The 24,298-nt window shown below is 36.2% G+C and overlaps 1 protein-coding gene across 2 annotated transcripts in view; it reads left to right on the top strand.

The window, feature by feature from the left end:
* LOC130641387 (uncharacterized) overlaps window positions 1-24,298 on the top strand; it is a 37,642-nt gene that overhangs the window by 12,588 nt on the left and 756 nt on the right. The window contains exons 25-78 of one of the 2 annotated variants that reach the window (XM_057448167.1): window positions 14-193; window positions 310-477; window positions 688-853; window positions 961-1,205; window positions 1,507-1,689; window positions 1,793-1,960; window positions 2,246-2,416; window positions 2,648-2,833; window positions 3,017-3,190; window positions 3,410-3,583; window positions 3,704-4,075; window positions 4,216-4,407; window positions 4,908-5,078; window positions 5,416-5,586; window positions 5,724-5,891; window positions 6,183-6,365; window positions 6,467-6,634; window positions 6,849-7,265; window positions 7,446-7,631; window positions 8,162-8,356; window positions 8,470-8,613; window positions 8,730-8,903; window positions 9,006-9,188; window positions 9,431-9,577; window positions 9,774-10,015; window positions 10,234-10,372; window positions 10,625-10,804; window positions 11,236-11,409; window positions 11,754-11,924; window positions 12,070-12,219; window positions 12,345-12,641; window positions 13,080-13,256; window positions 13,511-13,666; window positions 13,817-13,990; window positions 14,090-14,395; window positions 14,785-14,949; window positions 15,133-15,300; window positions 15,569-15,751; window positions 16,091-16,372; window positions 16,953-17,129; window positions 17,428-17,580; window positions 18,439-18,759; window positions 18,953-19,096; window positions 19,523-19,717; window positions 20,374-20,439; window positions 20,776-20,805; window positions 21,326-21,454; window positions 21,547-21,723; window positions 21,822-21,976; window positions 22,241-22,472; window positions 22,636-22,860; window positions 23,011-23,128; window positions 23,470-23,657; window positions 23,983-24,256. In XM_057448167.1, the coding sequence (XP_057304150.1) occupies window positions 14-193; window positions 310-477; window positions 688-853; window positions 961-1,205; window positions 1,507-1,689; window positions 1,793-1,960; window positions 2,246-2,416; window positions 2,648-2,833; window positions 3,017-3,190; window positions 3,410-3,583; window positions 3,704-4,075; window positions 4,216-4,407; window positions 4,908-5,078; window positions 5,416-5,586; window positions 5,724-5,891; window positions 6,183-6,365; window positions 6,467-6,634; window positions 6,849-7,265; window positions 7,446-7,631; window positions 8,162-8,356; window positions 8,470-8,613; window positions 8,730-8,903; window positions 9,006-9,188; window positions 9,431-9,577; window positions 9,774-10,015; window positions 10,234-10,372; window positions 10,625-10,804; window positions 11,236-11,409; window positions 11,754-11,924; window positions 12,070-12,219; window positions 12,345-12,641; window positions 13,080-13,256; window positions 13,511-13,666; window positions 13,817-13,990; window positions 14,090-14,395; window positions 14,785-14,949; window positions 15,133-15,300; window positions 15,569-15,751; window positions 16,091-16,372; window positions 16,953-17,129; window positions 17,428-17,580; window positions 18,439-18,759; window positions 18,953-19,096; window positions 19,523-19,717; window positions 20,374-20,439; window positions 20,776-20,805; window positions 21,326-21,454; window positions 21,547-21,723; window positions 21,822-21,976; window positions 22,241-22,472; window positions 22,636-22,860; window positions 23,011-23,128; window positions 23,470-23,657; window positions 23,983-24,256 (10,234 nt within the window). The remainder of the gene's footprint in view (window positions 1-13; window positions 194-309; window positions 478-687; window positions 854-960; window positions 1,206-1,506; window positions 1,690-1,792; window positions 1,961-2,245; window positions 2,417-2,647; window positions 2,834-3,016; window positions 3,191-3,409; window positions 3,584-3,703; window positions 4,076-4,215; window positions 4,408-4,907; window positions 5,079-5,415; window positions 5,587-5,723; window positions 5,892-6,182; window positions 6,366-6,466; window positions 6,635-6,848; window positions 7,266-7,445; window positions 7,632-8,161; window positions 8,357-8,469; window positions 8,614-8,729; window positions 8,904-9,005; window positions 9,189-9,430; window positions 9,578-9,773; window positions 10,016-10,233; window positions 10,373-10,624; window positions 10,805-11,235; window positions 11,410-11,753; window positions 11,925-12,069; window positions 12,220-12,344; window positions 12,642-13,079; window positions 13,257-13,510; window positions 13,667-13,816; window positions 13,991-14,089; window positions 14,396-14,784; window positions 14,950-15,132; window positions 15,301-15,568; window positions 15,752-16,090; window positions 16,373-16,952; window positions 17,130-17,427; window positions 17,581-18,438; window positions 18,760-18,952; window positions 19,097-19,522; window positions 19,718-20,373; window positions 20,440-20,775; window positions 20,806-21,325; window positions 21,455-21,546; window positions 21,724-21,821; window positions 21,977-22,240; window positions 22,473-22,635; window positions 22,861-23,010; window positions 23,129-23,469; window positions 23,658-23,982; window positions 24,257-24,298) is intronic. The other variant, XM_057448168.1, reaches the window with a different exon arrangement.

Here is a 24,298-nt window from a genome sequence, read left to right as displayed (position 1 = left end):
AATTATTCTTCAGTTCATGGTAATTTTACAAATTGGTCACCATGGTCCCCATGTTCAAAGACATGTGGAACCGGCTCACAAATGCGTGTTCGAGAATGCACAAACCCTCTCCCTAAGTATGGTGGCAATGATTGCCGAAATCTTGGGGACGAAGAAGAAACACAGTCTTGTGTAAACGAAGTTAAATGTTGGGGTTAGTATTTAATGCCAAATGTTACCAATTATTTTTATTTTTGTTGTATATTGTTGTAATCAAAATCAAATAATAAAATGTTTTTTAAATATTTCATTTGTGATGTCAATTTTCAGAGCCAGCAAATTGGAGTCCTTGGTCAATGTGGTCAGAATGTTCTCGCTCCTGTGGAAATGGAATACAGCTTCGTAATCGGTCATGCACTGAACCACCTCCGATGAATGGTGCACCAGATTGCACTGGAAATGCAACAGAGGCAATAGAGTGTAAAATTGCTGATTGCTGTAAGCTCTCATATACTTTAATTTTTGTGATAATTAAATAAAAATAATAATAAAAAATGATAATAAAATCCAAACCATAAAATATTAAATACGTAATAAACGTTTGCACAAATATTTAAGTTGTGCAAAATAGTAGAAGGTTTCTTTAAATATTTAGTTATGCTTACCCAAGGAATGTTGTCTTAATAAGATAAATTATTTTAACCGTAGGTAATATTCCATATAAACGTCTTGGTTGTTTCAAAGATCTTGGCCAAGACCCTCGACCAATGCCAGAAATGTTGTTCACAGACAGAAACCCTGACAGCAAGTTGTACTCTGGTAAACCAGTGCATGGTCTTGATTTCCAGGGTTATGTCACTGATCTTATATGTCGGTATGTAAACATACATTTTTTAATGGGAAAATGTTATCCCTCGCTTCCTGGCCAATTTGTTTTTTCATGCTAAAGAATCAACTTTTTACATCTGAATTTTGCTTTAGATGTGCTAAATCTGCATTAGAGAAGAAATACACACACTTCAGTATTCAAGATTTTGGTCAATGTTTATCTGGTCCTCAAGTGAAGACAACCTATAATAAAAATGGTGTTGAACCAAGTTTTAGTTACCGCCCTAAACCTAGACCGTGGACTGGCTGTATGGATGTTGATCATGATGAATGTGAAGATGATTCCTTGACTTGTGTGGGAATGGAAGATACAAACTTTGTTTATGGACTGGAAGATGGTATTAAATTCTTACAATGAATTGAATACATTATATCTTGTTTTCTGTTTTATATGGGTAGAGTTTTTGTCATAAAAGTGGGATGTTTCAGTTTTAAATACAAATTTGTATTTATACACTTATTTATACAGTTTTAAAAGCAGATTAAAACAGATAACCGATTCTAACCCTGAATCTAAAACAAATATCTGTTATTCTGTTTTACCAATCAATCTTCTTAGTGAAAGTAAAGTAATTGTGAATAGACACGAAAACACCTGCTGGAAATAGGGAGAAAAAAAGTCTTTTATACTTAATTTAGTGACACCCATCAATGGAAATTACACAACATGGTCCGATTGGAGTGACTGTTCACAGTCTCATGGAAATGGTACACAACATCGTACAAGAACATGCACTAACCCAAGGCCAGCTTTTGGTGGAGCTAATTGTTCAGTAATTGGGCCAAATACCGACGTGAAGAATTGCTACACCCCTCCTCCTGGTATGTGTTTTTCATTTTAATAGCCTTCATGTGTCTTGTATAAGGATTAATGGGTAAATTATATGCGGATAATTTTTTTATTCCTTTTCCTCTTCTGGTTTAGGTGACTGCCAGTGGAGCAGTTGGTCAGATTATGGCAACTGTTCTCAACCATGTGGACCAGGTACTCAAACAAGACAACGAAATGTAGCTGTTCCAGCTTCAGGTGGGGGAGAGGAATGTGTTGGAGAAAGTACATCTACACGAGAATGCGAGATTAAAGAATGTCCAGGTTTGTGAAACTCAACATAACTTTTTAAAAATAAATCCTACAAACCGGCATTTAAGTTACGGGAGCAACAGAAAACAATCTGTCACTTTTTGTTTTTCTGACATGAGTCCTATTCTTATTCTGAATGCTAAGTGGAAAAGGTTTATACATCCCTGATATTCCCATGAATTAATCCTATTTCACTAATATATAAGCAGGCTGACAATTAGATTTATTTTCTATGATTTTAATTTCCCTGATTCAATAAATCTATAGGTCATAATTATTCAACCCCTTCTTTTTTAGTTGACTGTGGATGGTCAGTTTGGTCGATATGGACAAATTGCATGGTGACATGCGGTGAAGGAACTCGAACTCGTCAGCGAAATGCTAACAATCCAGCTGCTGCATTTGGTGGAAAGCAATGTGTTGGAGATGACATGGAAGTCCAGAATTGTACAAGTCCCTTGTTATGTAGTACGTTTTTTGACATTTTTTTTTGTTACTTTTATCGTCCACTTTAACAGTATTTGCAACAAATTCCTTGCATTTATTAGAATGATCTGAAATTTTTAGGAGATGTTTGCCTCTGAAATTAGATCTTGCATTTTATAAGTTCATTGAACAGATCTGTAATAGAATTATTTTATTGTTTGACGGCATAAATTAAAACTATTTTTAAAATAATCTCGATTTTACCTTTTTCAGAAATCGATGGTGGTTACACCCCTTGGTCCAGTTGGAGCACTTGTACGAAATCTTGTGATGGAGGAACGAAGAGACGAACACGAAATTGCACTAACCCTGAGCCACAATACGGAGGATTAGATTGTGTTTCACAACAACTGGGAAGCCCTGAGGAAACTAAAGAATGTAACACGCAATGTTGCCAAGGTAGCTAGCAGGACAAATACCTTATTTTAATTCAGGTTACATATAATGTGATGAAATGATATTTAAGCAGTAATTGGATTAAGTTGTAAATATCTTTCTAAAAGTTAAAGAAAATAGGCTAATTTTTTGAACACTGAACGTTATCTTAAACTGAATTATTTAATATTCTTTTTGCATATTTAGTTAATGGTACTGTATCAGAATGGTCACTTTGGGGACCCTGTGATGTCGAATGTGGTACAGGATCTAGATCTAAAACTCGACGATGTGATAATCCTGCTCCTCGATGCAATGGATTTACGTGTGCCGAAAATCTTATGGAAACTGAAACATGTAAAGCAGCAGTTGAATGCCCAAGTAAGTATCCCAAATGACATTAACACCAAAATATTAAGATTTATACAGAGTTCTCTTGCATGCAGCAGTGTGTGACTTTCTTGTTTTTTTTGTTTTCACATTATGAATAAATGAATAGTTTTGCACGTGCTGAAATAAACAAACCTAAGCCTGCACATCTTTCTTTATAACATCATAGAAACAATGCAACATCTAGTAACTGTTATGTTATTTTTTCAGTTCCTGGAAACTGGGGTAATTGGGGAAATTGGACAGGTTGTTCAAAGTCATGTGGTTTTGGTGGATTTCAAGTCCGAGAACGACAATGTGACAATCCTCCACCACAGTTTAATGGTGATAACTGTTTTGGTAATCCTGAAGAAGTGCGAAATTGTGATGCTGAACTGTCATGCTGTGAGTTTTTCATTTTATTCTTGCACATATTCTAAAAGCTAAAAAGATCCTTTACTAATGTAATATTTCTAGATAAGGCCTTTTATCTTCTATTTTATTTTTTGATCTTTATATTTCTAGGCACAACACCATATGCAAATTTAGGATGTTACAATGACCTTTCCTCGACACCATCATCAAAACCACTGCCACAACTTCTCTTTGATGACCAGGACACTATTGATTTTGAAAACTGGGATGATGTGTTAGATGAACTGGTTTGCAAATGTGCTAAAAAGGCTTTAGAGTTGCAGTATACGCATTTTGCGATACAGGCTCTTGGACAATGTTACTCAGGACCAGATGTGGCGTCCACATATGATAGATATGGCGCCTCAACGAATTGTGTCACAACCGGTGGTGAGCCAAGTAAAAAAGACTTTCAAAACTGTACAGGAATCTCAAAACCATGTGCTGGATTGGATAATACTAATTATGTTTACGGATTGGAAGGTTAGATTCCTGTTTTTATGATTTCACAATCCATGATAAAACTTTGTCAAATTTGGTAACATTTTTATCTTAGCGTATTTTTATTTTGTTAATGAACGCAGATGTAATATTAAGGTTCCACTAATTCTTTTTTTTTTTAGTTCCACCACGTCATGGCAACTATTCAGAATGGTCGAAATGGGGCAACTGCTCTGTTGCATGTGGACAAGGATCTCAAACACGATATAGAACATGCACAAATCCAACGCCTGCATTTGGTGGAAGGACATGTTTGGAACAAAACCTTGGTGAAGCCGAAGAGACTTCTATTTGTAATAAAGATCCCTGTCCAAGTATGTGTTTTTTAAAAAAATTTGATAGATAGATAGGTGGATTTGAATTTTTTACATAGCTAGCTTCACAAATATCAAGGAATATACCCTGTCTATTATTTCAAGGAGGGGCCATGACTTAGATAAGGATTTCTAAAGTATTTAACGCTCATTTTGAGCTACGCAGACTCAACAAGGTTCCGCGCTCTACCAGGCATCTCCCTGCAACATCCAACAGCGCACACAGTGTGCCATCTCCCTAATTTCCCTCACATGGCTAACCGGGGGCTATGGTAACGTTCACTCGCCCATATTGAATCGCCGCCCAAGGGGAAAACCTTACTCTCAATTTTGTGTGGTAGCATCTGGTAATAAAAAACACCGCAAATGTTTCATTTACAAACTAATTTCTCCAGTAACATATTTAAAGATTTAGATCTATAGCATAATAATTGTTTTGTATTATTCCTAGTTTCATAACGGTTGTCATGGGAGTGACGATTCGAATTTGTATATTGTAGTTGATTGCGGTTGGACAAACTGGACTGATTGGTCTCAATGTTCCACTACATGCGGAGAAGGTATTTCTGAAAGAAGTCGTTCACCAACAAATCCTGCAGCAGGACATGGTGGTAAAAATTGTACGGGAGAATCGAAACAAACTCAACAATGTAATGGCCCATGTTGTCCAGGTTAGTAGCTGCTGTAATGTTGTTGCTATTTGTATTTGGTCCATGTTTTCCAGGTTAGTAGGTGTTGTAATGTTGTTATTTTGTATTTGTTGTGTAATCATGAAAGAATGGATTATAGGGGAATCAGATTTACAATGTGATTTGTAAGTTGGCGTTCACAAGAATACTTTATCACTTACGCATAATATTTCAATCATATGCAAAAATTGCATAAATAAACCTGAAAATCAAGTTACTAATTTGCAAATCAGAAATATGCCCTGATATCAAAAGGGTAATTATTTACAAATAAAAATGTAAGATTTAATTTAATTTTTTTTCTTTTCTTCTACTTCAGTTGCTGGCAATTACAGTGAATGGGAGCAATGGGGTTCCTGGTCGAAAACCTGTAACAATGCTACAAGAGTTAGACGACGATCATGCTCGAATCCTGCACCAATGTGCGGCGGACCACCCTGTGTTGGAGCATATGAAGATGTTCAAGCCCAATTTCTTGGGGAATGTCTTGGTAAATATCTTTTTATGTATTTCTATGAATATAATAAGCCATAGAAAAAGAACATATTCCTATGATGCAATTGTACAGAAATTTGTTACAGGTTGGTCACTTAAAATAAAACTTAAAATCATAAAATTTAATTTTAGTTGATGGTGGATGGTGTGAATGGTCAACTTGGAACTCATGCTCCAAAACCTGTGGTTTGGGTGATACAACTCGTGCTCGCGTTTGTGAATGTCCTCCTGTCAACGGTGGAAATCCTTGTCAAGGACCTAGTGAAGAATGCAAAGAATGTAACGTTTCTGGATGCGTTGGTAAGTTGAATTGCTTGCACTTTTCAACGGAATTGTTTAAATTTACAAATTAGCGCCAATCATAAGCGGAAGTGTCAATTCGAAAAGTTCGAACATTTTTCTATCAAAACTCAAATAAACTAATACCAAACAAGATTTTAAGAAAAGTTCTGCTGCTATTGTCTAACTTTTAATATCTCCAAATGTGGTTGTGCTTTTGATGACAGGGGTGAGTGGGTGACAAACAGAGTAACAGCTGGTGAACATGTCATATTCAATGTAATACTAACACTCCTGGTTTATGTTCAATAGTTGATGGTAAATACTCATTGTGGACGTCTTGGACAGCATGCGATCGTACGTGTGGGAATGGTACAAGGTCTAGATCGAGATCGTGTTCTCATCCTGCGCCTGCATTTGGTGGAATGAGTTGCATCCAACAAAATTTGGGAGAATCAGAAGAAACTATGTTTTGCAAGTTACAAAACTGTCCAGGTAATATAACAAGTTCAGCTTCACGTGCGGTTAGCTGTTATTTTTACTTCCCAATATACCCAATTATGATGTTTGTATCTGTTTTTATTGTCTATCCGTAGTTGATGGCGGCTGGTCTTCGTGGAGCCAATGGTCAGATTGTTCATTGCCCTGTGGTGAAGGAAGATCAAAGCGTGACAGAAAATGCAGCAACCCAGCGCCCTTAGATGGCGGTGCAAATTGCGATGGGGTGTGGATCGAAGAGAGGCTTTGTAAAATGAACGAGTGCTGTAAGTTGAAACTACAAACTACAGATAGGTTGCATTTACAGAATAAAGTGTATGCTTTCATATACGATGATTAATTTGAATTGATGATATTTTTCTCAATTTGTCAGTAAACATGACATTCCTTAAAACAAGCAGTCACAGACTTAGTCAATTTGTGTAGTCAATACTCCTTTGAAATCATTTTGTAGAATTGTAGCCTCTGCTCTTTTTTTAGGTGATTTAGAACACGAATCATTAGGCTGTTATCAAGATATGCAAACTGGTACACGAGCATTCTCTGAAATGCTTTTTACCCGCGAAGACAAGATAGGTGCAAAGAGATGGGATCAAATTTTACCTGAAGTCATCTGTAGTTGTGCAAATGCCACAAAATTAAAAGGATACACTCACTTTGGAATCACTAAATATACTCAGTGTTGGTCTGGTCCTAAAGTGCAGGATCACTATAGCGAACATGGAGAATCTAACCAGTGCGTAAGTATGATACCACTTTTAGGAGGAAATGAAGTACGTGACGATGTTACATCGCTCTACCCAGCACCCAATGCGGATATGTATGAACCTTGTCTTAATGGAAGTTTGCAGTGTGCTGGACCAACTGGATCTTTTTATGTATATGGAGTGAATCCGAGTAAGTTGGTCTGTTAGTTTTATAGATTACTGAATTTTTTTTTCACTGTAGATAACTATTACTAAAATTTGAACTTAAACCTAGACTTGGTTTTCTTAAAAAGTTTTTTATATCGAAAAGGAACATTATTTTGTGACTTTAGCATGGGATATATCGACTTATTAATTTTCCTTTGAACAGAAACTGAGGGGGATGGTGGCTACGGTGAATGGAGTGAATGGGAATCGTGTTCACGCACCTGTGGTGGAGGACTTCAAACTGCTTCAAGATCATGCAACAATCCTTTCCCTAAATATGGAGGAAATGATTGCTCCTCGTTAGGTGAAGCGACAAAGATACAGTCTTGCAATGAAGTTCCATGCGCAGGTTAGTGTGTGGTATCTCTTTATGCATCGACGGTGGAGTGCAATTTAAAAGCTCCGGCTTGTTTTAAACAGTTGTTGTTTTTTAATGCGTAGAATCTATTTCGCGCGTAAATTCATGCACAAAAGCAATAAGAACTTGTTTTCACGTGTATTAATTTTTCTCTTAAGTTAAATTCCCCCTGCAAATAAATAGAATAGAAAAATTCAGGGTTGTAGAAAAAGGTAGATGCTTTATTTTATGTCTGCTTCAAAATTATCCTGTTTATAGCAGTTGTTTTTGCAAATCATGAGATACACAAGAAAGATAAAAATTTTGACAACATCTTTCGCAATCAGCTTTCTTTGAAAAAAATTTCTCGCGCGTATTAATGTTCGCGCGAAACCTTTTGCGCGTAATTTTTGCACTTTATTTCGCGCATCAAAGAACTTATTTGTGCAAATGCGCAAATAAAGATGTTTATGCTTGTTTCCTGTTTGTAATTCTTTTAAGTAGTAATCATGTATTTGCATATATTTTTTACCATATTTCAGTTCATGGTAATTGGGCCGGATGGACGCAGTGGTCATCGTGTTCTGTCACCTGTGGAACCGGTGTCATTGAACGAATCCGTAACTGTTCCAATCCCGCTCCCTCGGAAAATGGACGGCTATGCAGTACAGGAGTGAACGGATCGGAAGCATTGACTATGAAAGAAACATCTGCATGCAACATGCCAGCCTGTCCTGGTGAGTTTCCTTAAAACAATACCTGAATTGTAGTTTGAAATAATGCGCATGAAGGTGCTCAAAGCAGGTGTACCGAAAATGTTTTCGTTTATTTACAATGTTTTCCTTCTTAGTGTCTCCATCAACTGCAGCTGCTATTGCTCAATGGAGTGAATGGAGTGTATGCTCCGTAACCTGTGGTAATGGACAAAAGATGAGAGAACGTGATGCTTGCCCAAGATTTGAAACGCAGGGATGTCATCTAGGAGAGTGTCCAAGTAAGTACAGAAGCATAGTCCCTACATATTACTGATGTGCCTAAAATGGGTTACTTGTCTTTGTAAGTTTTTTTAGGGTAATAATTACATATTTACAATTTCTATTTTTGTCTTAGTTGACGGAGCATGGGGTCAATGGAGCAGCTACACACAATGTTCAAAAACATGTCAGAGAGGAACGCAAAACCGGACAAGGGTGTGTGATTCTCCCGCTCCAAGAAACGGGGGTAAAGATTGTGCAGGCGTGTCTGCGATGGATAGAGAATGTAACAAAGATGTGCCTTGTCCAGGTAGGATGTTGTTAAATAAATTTATGTTTGGATATAGTTGATAATTCATGTTATTCTACGTTGCTTTGATGTTGCCTAAACTCCTCTATTTTATTTTTTTAGTCAATGGAAATTATACAGAGTGGTCAGAGTGGGGAGCTTGTGACGTGACTTGCGGAGTTGGAAGACGTGTAAGGTCAAGAACGTGTACTAATCCTTCACCAGCCAATGGAGGTTTGACGTGTATCGATCAACAACTTGGAAACGCAACTGAAACTGAACAGTGTACGCAACCAGATTGTGAAGGTATGTAGAATATTTTTTCCGGAAAATATTATTTCCAAATCATTTCCTTCTCTAAGGACGTAACCACTGTTAATTACGACTTCACATTGCAGTGACTACAAGAAGACAGGTTACTCTTTTCTGGACTTAAATTTTAGTAAAATCTCTCAACCAGTCATTGCTTTCACCGGGATAAAAATGATATATTTTAATCCCTACATGTTTCTGTATTTAATGCGTATATTTATTTATTTTTCTTTTAGTGCCTTGTCTTTGGGGGGCGTGGTCTGAATGGGATAACTGCAGTGTTAGTTCAGGTTATGGGACTCAGATGCGTTTCAGAGAAGTTCTGGAAGGAAATTGTACCACTGGTGACGCTAACCAGACGAAAAATTGCTTAGTTAATACCTGTATGTAGCTGTTGTATAGGAGACTTTTCTGGAATTGGTCCTTTTACCCCTGTCTGTCTCAATTTGTAATTTTTAGCTTTATGGCTCGGATTTATTTGTTTCTTTTGCTGTTTTAACTTTGGTAGTCAGTCATAAGGTTCAAGACGTTATTTCTCAAAGCAAAACATTTATCGAAATGTTTTCTTTCATATTTTAGGTAGTGTTCCTTTCCAAAGGTTAGACTGTTTCCAGGACAAAGGTGTTCCACATCCCTTACCTATTGTGTTATTTAACTTTTCTGATACTGCACACAATCGATACGGTGACTGGAACAGTTATTTATCAGAATTGGTTTGCGAGTGCGCTACAAAAACCAAAGAGGCGAAGTATTCACATTTCGCGTTGCAAGATCTTGGTGTATGTATGTCTGGACCAAGTGTTGCAGAAACATACAAAAAGGTAGGTCTTTTGTTTTCTTATGGTTTTCCAGAATTGTTCATGTGGCTTCAGATTTTTCTCGTGTGTAAAATACATCAAAACAGTAGAACAATTTTGGACTGTAGAAACTGCCCTATTGGATTTCAAACGCTATCTGTGACAAATTTTTAGCTGAGAAAAACAAAACATCTCAGTTTTTCATGTACTTAAAATATCTTTGAAACCAACTTAATTTTCAGGATGGAACTTCGACCAATTGTGTATCACGAATTTCAGAACCACCTTCCACAACAAACAATTCTTACCTCCAATGTCAATCTGATGATTTATACTGTGCTGGTGCTGAAGAAACATCCATCTTTGTGTATGGACTAAATGGTAACCAATGAGATTTTCGCATTTACTATTTTAGAATTAACGGTAGTCTTTTCATCAAATTTAATATTAATTTCTTCTTTTTAATTTTTAATATTACCTTCATTGCTTCAAAAGTTCTTTTGGCTTAAGGATTTGCAACGATTCAGACTAGAAATTGAGCAACCCCAAACTCGATTCCAGGACTTTTGCCATTCCAACCATCTCATACTATGAAAGTATAATCATTCAATCTTTCACTTTTCATTATAACAGTAACAGCTGTTGATTGTGGTTACAGCCAGTGGAGTGCCTGGGATGCATGTTCCAAAACATGTGGAGATGGTGTCTCCACCAGTACTCGATTTGATAACAACCCTCCTGCAGCTTTTAGTGGTAAACCCTGTACTGAAGACCTGCAAAAGACGAAAACTTGTCAAATCAAACCCTGCCCAGGTAAAATATACCTGCACTTTTTAATATTCTGTTTTGATTGATTTTAAAACTTGTTGATTGTGAGAAATGTTTTTACTCTGAAAGGAATTTTTTTATGCACTGTTGTAAACGCTCTGGTCAATATATTCATATAAATAATCTCGTAACACTGCAGAAGATTTCCACGAAGCAAATTATGAATGGCGAATTTGGCGGCGAATTAGCTGTGAAATAACTTGCCAAAAATGTTTGAGTGTTAAAACAAAACAGTTATTTTGAATTCTCATCAGTCACGAGTCTTCCAAAGATGATTGCGGTTTGATTTGCGCATGCTCAGATACAATTCGTTGTCCAATCCACTTTGTGTTAGCCCTAAAATATCCGTTGAACAATTTCAGAATTTCGCAATTAGTTTTTAACATTTGCTTTTTTATTTGCTGTTATCTTTTAAGTACCTGGTAATTGGGGCGAGTGGAGTTCTTTTGGCCAGTGTTCTATCACGTGTGGACCTAACGGAACAAGAACACGACAACGAGAATGCAATAATCCTCCACCGAGAAACGATGGCGCATATTGTGTTGGCGATGCAGTACAAAACTCAACCTGTGATATGGGTCCATGCCCAGGTAAAGAAAAATTCTTAAATCTTCTCTACAAATCTATGTGTCGTTTAGTATTTCTTGGTTATCGTTTGTAGGCTTATCATCGTGTTTAAAATTCCTCAGGGACTTAGCGGAAATGAATTATTTTAAGTTTAGTTCGATGATTGTGCCAACCCACTTAATGAAACTGTTGTTAACATTAGCTGTGTTTGATTTCCACAGAAAAATAGTTACGGCCATTTAGTTTCTTCATTTCGAATTCTTGTTTTTGTTGTCAGTGCTATCATTTTGGTAAAATGTCCATGCTTAAAATGTGGACGCTTATAACAAGGTTTAGCGGTACTGAAAAATTTTCATTTTTTTATTAGTTGATGGTGGTTGGTCAGAGTGGAGTTTATGGGGAAGCTGTTCAAAGACTTGTAATACCGGTACGAGAGAACATACAAGAGTATGTGATAATCCTGCACCAGTTGGAACAGGCGCGCCCTGTATAGGACCAAAAGCAGAATCTGAGCATTGCAACACAGATCCTTGCATTAGTATGTACTATCTTGTTTTGTACCGTATTATCTTGTCCTGTGTTGTATATTCTTAGTCTGGCGGTATTAATTCCTAAAATTAAGACTGCAAATAAACTCTGTAAACCACAAAAGGTTTTTACTTTCAATTTCCGTTCAATTTTAGATCCTAATGGACCTTGGAGCAATTGGACAGAATGCAATGTGACGTGTGGAATTGGGTATAGGTCAAGAAGTCGGAACTGTCCAATACCTCCCTGTGTTGGTGACTTGATCGAAACAGCTACGTGTGATACTCACATACCATGTTTACACGGTACAAATGTTTTTTAGTCATTGACCTGAATAACCCTTAAAAGGAGTTGAATTCGTAAATGAAAATATGATTTTTAATCCAACTCAAAGTTTTTTATCAATGTCATGCAATTACTTGTTCTTTAGAATGTAACGAAGCAATTGATCTCGGCTTTGTGGTTGATTTTTCGAACAATGCTCGTGGTTACTTCAGAGACTTCACGAAACCTTTCATCTTGAAAGCAGCCAGTTTCTTCGACATCTCCGCCGATAAAACTCACTTTGCTTACCTACCATACAGCACTGTTCCAGGAACCAATCTTCAAGATAATTTGTTTAAAAACAGCATCATCGACTCTCTACCTGCCGGCGACAAGGCGTCGCAAAAGGATTATTTGAGTTTCATTGTCGGTGAAGAAATTCCAGTAGATGGTGTGACCATGGGTAAGTAAACATGCGTAACCTCAACATGAATTTGTAACAGCGTCATCAAAATTTACTTCAGAAATCGTGTTTTTTTTTCAGTGTGTTTCATACGCATGCATCAACAACTTTTTGCCGATCATTAATTTTTTACAATACCCATGCTTAGATGCTAATATGCTGATATCTGCACAAAAATCTTACAGTTTGTTTAGCTAAAGAAAAAAACAGCGCTCTAGAAGTTTAAAACATTTTTAATTTTTTTCTTGCAATTGCAAACAATTTTCTAACATCCTAAAAATTGTCAGGTTTAAAAAATACAATCGCTAAGTACATTGAATGGAGTTTAAAGTGAAATTAATAAAATGTTGAATTAAGAAAATGATATTTGAATAAGAAAACGAAAAACGAAAAACGTGTTTATGTCTCACTTGTATATTCCTTTTTGTTGGTTTATAGGCCATACATTTGTGAATCTTGCTTTACAAGCTGCTGCAGACCACATGTTTACAGCGGAAAATGGAATGAGAGAAAATGTAAAACATGTACTCATTCTCATCTCCGATGGAACACAAAGCACCTCCGGAACGCAGCAAGAAACTGTGAAACAAGCTGCAGACGCTGTCAGGGCGAAAGGTACTCCTCCTTTGTGTTGTTAATTATGAGACAAAAAAAACATAAATACTTCAGATTGATATTTTGGAGTCTGGTTTCCAGTTATTTGTGGTCTGTTTCTTTTGAAGTGAACTAAAAGCAAATCTTTTTGGAGCGGTTGAAACATTTATTTATGCAACGTAAGAGGTTAAGGATGTTCTATACCAGTTAAACACCAGTGACTTTAAGTAGCAATATTTAAACCAGGAATTACAGAAATCCTATTTTTTCTTCAGGTGTTGAGATCATTACTATCGCGGTTGGTTCCAACGTAAATGAGAATAATTTGAAGGACATATCGAATAATGATCCGACGTATGTACTACGCGTGGATGATTACAGCAACATCAACTCTGCCATTCCAGCTATCTTGAACCTTAGTTGCGTTGCAGGTAATACGTAAATGGTGTGCTACGCGTGTTTACTATGGTGATTTATGGTGAACATGTGGGGTCTTAGTTTTTAGACATTTACGCGCTTCTCAACACATTGCATCTTTTCCAGTATCTGTAGAAACAATCGCTATTTTATTTTTGCTTTAGTGTCTGCTCGATGGGGTGAGTGGAGTGCATGGTCAGAATGTTCAGCGTCGTGTGGCGGTGGCGTCACGTATCGCATGCGTCTATGTGTGGGTGGTAATCCCGGCGATGGATTGTGCACGCCTGCGACAGCTAACAATGAAACGAAGTCGTGTAACGAAGCTCCGTGTTTAGCTGGTAAATAGCTTGACTCTTTTTAGTTTTTTTTGATTTATTTTAGAAAATACAATACATTTACCAAGCTTGTTCTACCATTTTTATGTTATGCCATTTTAGCATGCGAAGTAGCGATCGATCTCGGCTTTTTGGTCGATTATTCTGGCAGTGTTGAAAACGCAAAAGAGGAAGCTGCTATTAAAAGTTTAATTATCGATTCCGCCATGACATTTGACATCTCGAAAGACAACACACACGTTGGGTTCATTCCATTTAGTACCTACCCTTACAACGACAAGAAGAACATGTTTAATAACTCCGTGGTCGCCAATATTGCAGCTGGAGATAAGACTGCACAGTTGAATTATTTAAACGAGATAGTGAAACCAGACCCGGAGCCACTTCCAGATGATATGTACATCAGAGGTAGTAACATACTTCCATGGTATTCTATAAGTGCAGGAATGAAATACCACATACTTCCATGGTATTCTATAAGTGCAGGAATGAGATATTACATGTTTTCTTTATAAGCAAGTGTAAAATTAAAATCAAGCTGGGATATGCCTATACAAAAACACAAACTGGCTTAGAGTACGCTTGTGATAGAAATAAACAAGGCCGAACTCAAGCAGTGTAGTGCTGTTAGTTAAGTGTCTAATCAAAATGCCTCTACTGTGAGGTGTATTCACTAGGGCTAAGCGATATGGTGAAAAACACTTTATTTTCATCTGCACTTTTTTTATAACAATGTTGGTTGTTACTTTATTAAAATGTTCTAATTAAAAACATTTTAACACGCTTTAATTCAACAGGTCTTACAAACACGGGGAGAGCAGCCAAACTTGCAAACGACACGATGTTTACCGAAGCTTGGGGTATGCGATCAAATGTTAAAAAATATCTTGTCATGGTTTCGGATGGACAAGAAAATAGAATGTCTCCATCCCAATCTTACTTTGATGCCATTAAAAACAAAGGTGAGTGCAACCATAAAAATACCATGGTCCTGTGTACTTGGCCTTATGTTTGTTATTGTTTTTTCCAATGTCAATAGATGCGAATCCATTTTGGATTCACTTTAAAATTATTATAACACTCTGCAAGCTTTTACCCTTCATGACGTATAATACCAAAGTTAACTTATTAATTTTCTTGCTTAGGAGTTGATGTGATTGTCGTGGCTGTTGGCACATCTTTAAAATGGTCAACGCTAACTGGTTACGCTAGCAAATCATCCAACATCTTCAACTTCACCAGTTATGATGCTGTCAAAGAAAAGATGAACGATATTGCGAAATCGATATGTCCAACAGCTACGCCAACTCCAGGTGAGTCTTGCTAATAAGGTTGTTCCTGTTTTGTAACTTTCTGTTTGGACAGTCCCTTTGTAGTTTAGTTTGTCCAAACTTGAATTTATCTTTCTGTATATATGGTATAGATTTGGAGAAACCAGTCAACCTCGTTCCAAGACTTGCTAGGCTTTTTATATTTGTCCAAATTTAAAAAGCCTAACTGGGACGAGGTTGGAAACCGATATCAATTTTGTTTTTATCTTTGAAAATGTTTTTATGTAACTGATTTTCGCGCTCTTCTTAGCGGAAGCCAAATGGGGACCATGGAGCGAGTGGTCAACGTGTACTGTCACCTGTGGAGGAGGACAAATGTATCGAACTCGCCAATGCGAAGGTGGTAACCCTGGTGATGGATCGTGCACTCCAGCATCGGCCAACAATGAAACTAAGTCGTGCAATGAAGCACCCTGTGATAGTGCTTTACCGAGTAAGTACTAAATATAGATTTCTGCTTTGATTTTTTAGTTTAACAGAATGATACATGTTGATCTTTCGTAGCCTATGTTGGTGCGAAATTCAGCAAGGAACTAGTTACCCTATGGGTAAAAAGTTACGCGGAAGAAAGTCCTGCAAAAAAAAAAAAAAAATTAAAAAAAATGCGAATATTTAAGAATGTGAATTTGCAATGTTTAATTCCTAAATCTTTTTTCCCGCATTTATTATTGTTTCTTGGGTTAATCAGTTTTGGCAACCACACCTCCGAAGAAATAAGTGTATACAATATGGTCACAACAACAAAAATTATCATGATTTCTTTGTTCCATAGAATGTGAAGCAACTGTGGACTTAGGCTACATTGTTGATTTTTCCGGAAGTATACAAGATACCAATGACATTCAGAAAATTGAAGCTCTTGTCAAAGACACAGCCAAGACTTTCGATATCTCAAAAGATAACACGCATTTTGCATACATCGCGTTCAGTACACGTCCGAGCGATAATCCTGACCAATGGTTTAATAACTCGATCGTCGCGAATATCGCCGCAGGTGACAAAGCCGCGCAAGCTGCATACTTGGATCAAGTTGTGAAACCGGATGAGAATGATGGTATGAAAATTAATTTGTTTTACAAAGAAGTATCTATACTGAATAAATAAAAAAAAGGGAGGTAATTTAAGAGAATTCATTTTCGTGAATTTTAGTTCCTACGAAAAAAAAAGAAAATGAAAAAGCTTGAAAAGTTATCTAGTTCTTAAGATTTATGACTTAGAACTTTGTTATTCATGCATGTGAAATAATGCAGCACCTTATTTGATATAAACGAGGTCAATTAATAATGGTTTATCAAGATGTGGAACTACTTATTCTCCTTAGCATTTGTACCTTGTTTCTTAGCACTTATGATGTCATAATTTTGCATGATTAGCAAAACTTCCAATCCCTATATCTCGGAAACTAAAAACGATTTTTTTAAAAATAATAAGATTCCTAGAAAACTTCCCAAGCTTTTTCCCATATATACCACATATATATACCACATATATATACCATATATATATACCACATATATATACCACATGTATATATATATACCACATATATACCACTTATATACACCACATTCGAATACATGCCGCTTTTTGAAACTCCATCATCAGGTAACATTTAATTTAATTTTTATTTACAGGCAATAGATTTTCAAACACGTTCAGAGCTACGAAACTTGCAAGTGAAAAGATGTTCAATGCAGCATGGGGAATGAGACAGGACAAACCGAAATATTTAATGATTATCTCGGATGGTAAAGAAAACATTGCTTCACCCGAGCCAGCGGAGACTTACCTTCGACCAATCAAAGCTTTAGGTATGTTATTGCTATGACAACAGATAAATTTTTGATATCTTAGCGCTCTTTCTCCACTAGGCTAAACATTTTGTGCGGAGGAAAATAATCAAAGATTCTGATTGGCTAACAGAACACTCTGCGCAGTCAGAAGTAGGAACAAATTCTGTGATCAACCGTCTGCCAGCCGATCAAAATCACTCCGGTTGGAATATTTCGCCTGGAAATCATCCTTTTCTTGGTGTAAATCTATAGTTTAAATGTCCAAATGTAATGCGGACAGGTTTTCTTGTACATCATTATACGTATTATATTTTAGGTGTTGAAATTATCGTTGTTGCTGTTGGTGCCAGTCTGGATCAGGATAAAATACAAAGCTATGCAACAAAACCTGAAAACATATTCACCTTTGCTAATTACGAGTTGGTCAAGGCTAGAATGGTTGACATCGCAAAATCGTTGTGTCCTCAAGGTAAATTTTTGTTTAATTAAAAAAAGAAAGAAAAAAGGTATCGCAGGAGAACATTTTGAGCGTAATTTTAACAGATTAAATTGCTTTGTTGTTGTTTTTGAAAAAAATAGCCTAGTTTTGCTGATAAGCGTGTATTTTATGCGAGGCTACGCATACTTCATAAATGGGAAAAATTGTTGATGATAGTTTGGAAGTAGAAAAAGAAAATGGTGAACAGCGTGACATAATTTATATAGTGCTGCCTCTATAAAGCAGGTACCTCTATAAGGCGAACAGTTTGATTTGTCGTTGACGAATTTTCCAACATGCTCTTACAGCACAACACTTTTTCGGTTTTACGTGAAATGACCTCAACAAGGCGGACATTGGAAAACAATGTTGTTGTTTTTCACTCTTTTCTTGTATCTATATGTTTACTTTTTTATCCAATTTATTATTCAAGAAATAAAAAGATAGATTTTTAATTCGTATCCCCTTGGTCAATTTTTTTACCAGTCACTTTGAAGAAATTAGAGATTAAACCTCTCTAAAGTGGAGAGTAAATAATTAACCCTCAGGTTTCAGCTTTAGGAAAGTTGCACGGTGTTATAAAAGTATGGTTGAATGTAACTGCAGTGCTTTCTATTTTTAAATTTTATTGATAATCCCGAGTTCCAAGAAACATCGATAAGAAATGTTTCAGCATGACATAAACGTTGACACTAATTTCTATTCGTATGTTCGTCCAGCTGAAACTTTTTGTTTCGTCTTGTGTTGCAATTGGTGTAACCATATCACGTGGTTTGTTACCAGTGGCAGTTTACTTCTTCGAAATAGCATTTATGTCATGTCGTGATTTATTTTTTATTTTCTGTTTAGATGATATCATTATCGACAACCCAACCGCTCAAGATGCTCCTATCATTTCAACTGCTCCAACGCCATCCACGTCTCCGACGCCATCTACCACACTAGAACAACCATTCCACTGTCACCGCGCTATTGACATTGTGCTGTTGGTCGATGGCTCCTCGAGTATTATTCCATACTGGTTGGACGTAAAATCATTTTTAAAAAAACTGGTTAAACGATTTAACGTGAATGGCACGGAAACTAACATTGCGATCATTTTGTACTCCTCTACACCACAAAGAGAACTGGACTTAAATGGAAACCAAGGACTAGTTGAAGCTGTTATAGGTAGGTGTAATATTTTCCGGAACGGCGTAAAAAATAGGTATACTAATTTACAGGACAGGTTATATTTTGCATTAATAACTTACAGAGCAATAAGAAAGAATAATGATTGGCGCAACAGGAATAAAAATCTGTACTGTAGGGAATCGAGGAGGAGTAAATGTCTTTCTATTGTTTAATTGCGACTTCTTCCTAGATATGATGAAGCCGCTAACTGGAGGAACAAGGATCGACCTTGCTTTGGAATTTGTATCAGAGCAAATTTTAGCGCCAGGTCATAGCGACAGGCCAGATGTTCCTGATGTCGTTGTCTTGTTGACTGACGGAGAATCTGATAAAGGTGAGTGTCATGATGATACACTACAGATGCTTTTTGAACACTCATTTGGATGTGTGAAGGATATTACCCTGAATTTTCGACCCTTTTAGAATATACCTTATGAGAAGTAATTTTCAGGGGTAGAAATTTGTGCATTCTTTTTTGTGAAATATTTTTTGAATCTTATTTTTTTTTGTATCGCGGGAATTTTTTTGCTGATCTGCCAATTTAAGCCTTTTTTCGTGAAAAGTAATTTTTGCTAATGGATGATTTTAATATCTTTCGCATTTCCGATTTGCACTGAAAAATCCCGAAATGTCTCGAATTCACGACAATTTTTTTTTGCAAAAAAAAACAAGTATTCTCTTACTATCGTTATTCTTTTGTCCATTTTACGACTGTATATTATTAAATCAGTTCATGTTATTCCATCAATGCTTCACACAGGTTCCGGAAACTTAACTGCAGCTGCTCAGCGTTTAAAAGATCACGATGTACATGTGGTCTCTGTTGGGTTGGGAAATCAAACGAATATAGAAGAACTAAAAAATATAGCCAATCATGACGGGTCAGTATTTCTCGTCCAAGATTATGGTGCAATTGCTAACTATGTTGACGAACTAGCGGCGGAGATTTGTGAAGGTAAATGTTCCTATATATCATCTTTGTACTCGTAAATCGCTTTTTGTTTACTCACACATAATTATCAAGTAATTCTCTGCGGCCCCAGTATCTGTCAATACAGTGTTCTAAATAAGAGACAGAAAAAAACGATGGGAAAAAAGGAAAGGTGTATGTTGTTCAGGGTTCCCACACTTAAAAACATAAAAAAAACATAAAAAAATAAAATCCTCCTAAATGATCCTAAAATTTTCGGATCTTTTGTGAAAAAAATCCATAGAAACATCCTATTCGAGGAATTCTATTTTTATGGTTGTTTGTGGAATATAAGTCCACAATATTTTTGTTCTGCATCAGCTTATGTTAATGCTCATACCATCAGCTATTTCGCAAAATATAATCTGTTATATACGGGCACACGAAATAGCGTGTAATATAAAGACGGACGGCCCGTGGATTTTTCCACGGGTTAACGACTAGTATTTATTAATGTTTCTTTTTATCCAATCTGTGAGATAAATAAGCCATATTTCTATTGCTTCGCTTACCCAACGCAGTAAAAAAAGACAAAGTGTATCCAGTGCATATTAGGAGAAAAGAAAAAGAGTTGTATATCCTAGTATATTGCTCAAAAAGGTGACATGACACCAATAATTTTCTGTTATATGTTGTTTTAGAACATCCGTCTTTTCATCAACGTTCTGAGTTATATGCATCTTCACTTAACAACACTAACATAACTGGTAATTAATACACTCACTTTATTAATATCGTTCACAGCTTTCACCTCAATCTAATTAATAAACAGAATTAGTCATAGAGTCAGTTAATTTGCACTTTCAGTCACAGTTCAGGGAGAGATTTTTACATAGTTTCCTTGGCGGATGTAGCAAGATTTTTTTTTTAGTTTTCTGGACAGTTTAGGCATAATTTTCCCGTAAATTTCTAGACAGTTTGAACAAGTTTTTTTTGGAACTTGATGCTTAGCCATTCTGTTTTACCCGTAGAAAGAAAATGTTACTATCGACGAATTATTGAACATTTTATATAACGTTATTTTTCATCTAATCTGTTTTTAGGTATAAATCCAGAATATGGCAACACAATAGGTGAGTGAATTTTATGCTTTCTTAATCACTGGTGGAAGTTTAAACTTAATGTCCATATATAGTGCATATATAGTGCAATATATAGTGCATATATGGTGTATATATAATGTAATATATAGTACATATATAGTGTATATATAGAGCGTATATATAGTGCATATATAGTGCAATATATAGTGTATATATAATGTAATATATAGTACATATATAGTGTATATATAGTGCAATATATAGTGCAATATATAGTGCATACATAGTGCAATATATAGTGCAATGTATAGGGCATATATAGTGCAATATATAGTGCATATATAATGCATACATAGTGCAATATATATTTCACTGTATAGTGCAATATATAGTGCACTATATAGTGCATATTATAGTGCAATATATAGTGCGCTGTATATTGCAATATATAGTGCACATATAGTGCAAAAAGTTTTCAACACGATTTAGGTTTGCTAATATTGTCGATTAAATTGAAGAACCTCTTCACTAATTACTGCTTTCTTTTTAGTTGAACATACTGGCTACACGTGTGAACCTACATTGGTGTACTCGTTCGATACTGTCTGTGATCGATCCGTGTATGATGAATCGGGAAAAGGAAACAACGGAAATGCAATCGGGGAATTCAACTTCGACGGTAAGTTTTTCCACACTGATATGTTAATTTGATCGCAATATCTGTCTGATTAGTTAGTTAATTCTTAAACATTCACTCTATTCATTGTGTAGAAACCACAAGTAAATGTAAAGCAAAAATGATGGTATCGCAAGACGGCGCACTTGTCATCAATGGCGGTGAAGTGCGTGGAAAACCTGTGGACGGTGTGACCATAGCTACATGGTTGAACTTGTTTGGAGACGGAAAAGTTCATCCAGTATTTTCTGTGATCAATTCGAAAGGTCAAGGTAAGTGGATCACAAAGTAAATGTCAACTACGATTTGTTAGTCATAAGAAATAAGGTCGAAGTGTTTTGTTTACGATCCCTCCTCCTTTGTGCTTTAGGTCAGTACCTGTTAGAAGTACGTCCACAAGGAAGTGTGCATTTCTCCATCAAATTTGGCGACAAAGTCGTTTGCCAAGTTACCACCAGTAACGATGTTTTCAAATTCATCGAATGGACTCATCTTGCTGCTACTTACAGTGTAATTGACAACAAGGTTTGTACTGTTGTCTCGATTTTTTGCCACGGTGTAACATGTTTATTTACGAAATCAAAAAATTGACAGACTCAACTAAAAACTGTTCCCACAGAAAAGGAGTTAATCCGCGAATTAAGTTTTCGTCATAATTGTTGTTTTAGCCCTCCGCCGTATTAAATTCGCACTAAATTTAGTATTTTATTTACGCGCCAAACTAAATTCGGCCAACTTTTCTCGCCTTTTTTAACTTCTTCCCTAAGCTATATTAACGTTATCTGTTAGGCTGTGATCTATATTAATGGAAAGCCCTTGGAAGCAAATAAGATCCAAAGCACTAAAGATCGCCAAAGTGAACTGTTACCAGGGGATTGGGATGGATTTGTTGCGATTGGTAAAGAAAAACTGAATTCAATCGATAAACAATTGGCTGGCGGCGTTGATGAGTTTTATATGTTCCCTTGTGTCTTACAAGAAGGCGACATCGAGAAGATTAAAGATTTCTGTAGCAGATATGGTAAGAACACTATGTATTATTAACCCACATATTAACAAAAAACAAATCTATAGGTTTACAGATTTAAACTTTTAATATATTTCATTAACAAGAATTTCCGTTTTCATGGCATTATTGATGACGGTATTTATGACGTTGCATTTCCACTATTTATTTTTCATAGAACCAAGAGTAAGATCTTACGCTGGTACAAAATACGAATTATTTGAAAGACCATCCACTTCCAACGTTGGCGATTTACAGAAAGAAATAGCATCGAAAAATGCTACCATTGTGAGATATCTTGACCTCTTTGAAGCACCTTTGTTTGATGAGAAAGCCAACACGGCTATCGGTACCGGCTCATTTGCCGCCAGACTTAGTGGTTATTTTGTTCCGCCAATATCAGGTAATGTAACGTTATTTTTGTCGTTGTCGTTTTCATTGTAGTTTCTGTAGTTTATCGTTGTGTTTCTGTTTATATTTTTGTTTTCGTTTTCGTTGTTGTTATTGTTGTTGTTTTGTTGCCCTTATAAAACTTTTTTTTATTTATCATTAGCCGAGTATGTATTAGAAATAACATCAAACGAACAAGGTGCGTTGTACATGGATGCTGAGAAGCCATCTTTACAATCCGAAGTAAAATCACAAGTCACTACAAGTTCTAAAGCCAAACAGTAAGTGCTCACTTATTTTATCATTTTTTTGAGCAAGTCTTAATCAAAAAGTACTAATCGAGACAACCAGGACAACGATATTACATGAAAAAGATGGGGGTAGTGTCAAACCTTAAGAAAAAAAAAGCGCCAGCGCCTATCCCCCAAGAATGAATACCATGAGCAACCTTGTCCACAGGGCACTCTACCTTTTTTATTAATTTAATAGCGGCACTCTTCGTAATACAGTTCAGGAGCCGATAAAATCTGGCGACGAGGATGTACTATGAGTATATCTCAGATATACTATATACAAGACATATTTGTTTATATGTAAGCCTTATGTACCACCTCTTTTATAGGGAAGCATCAAAGTCCTATTCGATACGTTTAAAGGCTGGTGTGCACTATTACATCGAGTTGTATCAGCTTTCGAAAGAGAAAAACAGTATCCTTAAACTGGGTTTTGATGTCAAATGTCAAAAATCGAAATCCAACGTCTTTTCAGAAAATCCGATCACGAAATTCAATGTTGTGCATGATATTCCAAGTAAGTGGTATATGTGTGACCTGCATGTAGTCAGTGTTATATATGTATATATGTATTTGTATATGTATATACTACGTGGTATATGTGTGGCTTGCGTATAGTGAGTGGTAAATTGTTACCTAGATGTAGTGGTGTCTGTAACCTGTAGTGAGCCAAACATCTATCCTTCGGTTATGAAAGTCTAGAAATTTATAAAACTTTGCAAATTAAAAAAATCGATAACAACGAATTTTTGCGCTATGTTTGCCCTAATTACGAAACTGGTATTAACTTTTCCAGTGAATGTTGCGAATGCTTAATAAGGCATAACAAAATTATTTACTAGGAAACTGCAGTGAAGTCCACAGCAATATAAAAAATGCTCCTGACGATGAGTATACGTTACGTCTTCATTCAAAGTGTCATACCGTCAACGTGTTTTGTCGCAACATGGCTGGAACAGATCCCAAGAATAGCAATTTAGAATATCTCACGTTAAATAAAGGACCAGAGGAAAATTACGGTAAATTTTACCGACCAAGATTAGTGAATTTTAATAGCTGTTCGGGTCCGGAGACTGCAACCCCTCCAGAGACAGAAAAGAACTGGGGAACAACATGGTATGTTTTGTTATAAGTTCCTATCATAATAAAATCTGTAAC

The sequence above is a fragment of the Hydractinia symbiolongicarpus genome, chromosome 4 (genome assembly GCF_029227915.1).
Source record: "Hydractinia symbiolongicarpus strain clone_291-10 chromosome 4, HSymV2.1, whole genome shotgun sequence".
Taxonomy (NCBI): Eukaryota; Metazoa; Cnidaria; class Hydrozoa; order Anthoathecata; family Hydractiniidae; genus Hydractinia; species Hydractinia symbiolongicarpus.
Note: the sequence above shows the minus strand (reverse complement) of the source record. Positions and strands in the feature narration are given on the sequence as shown.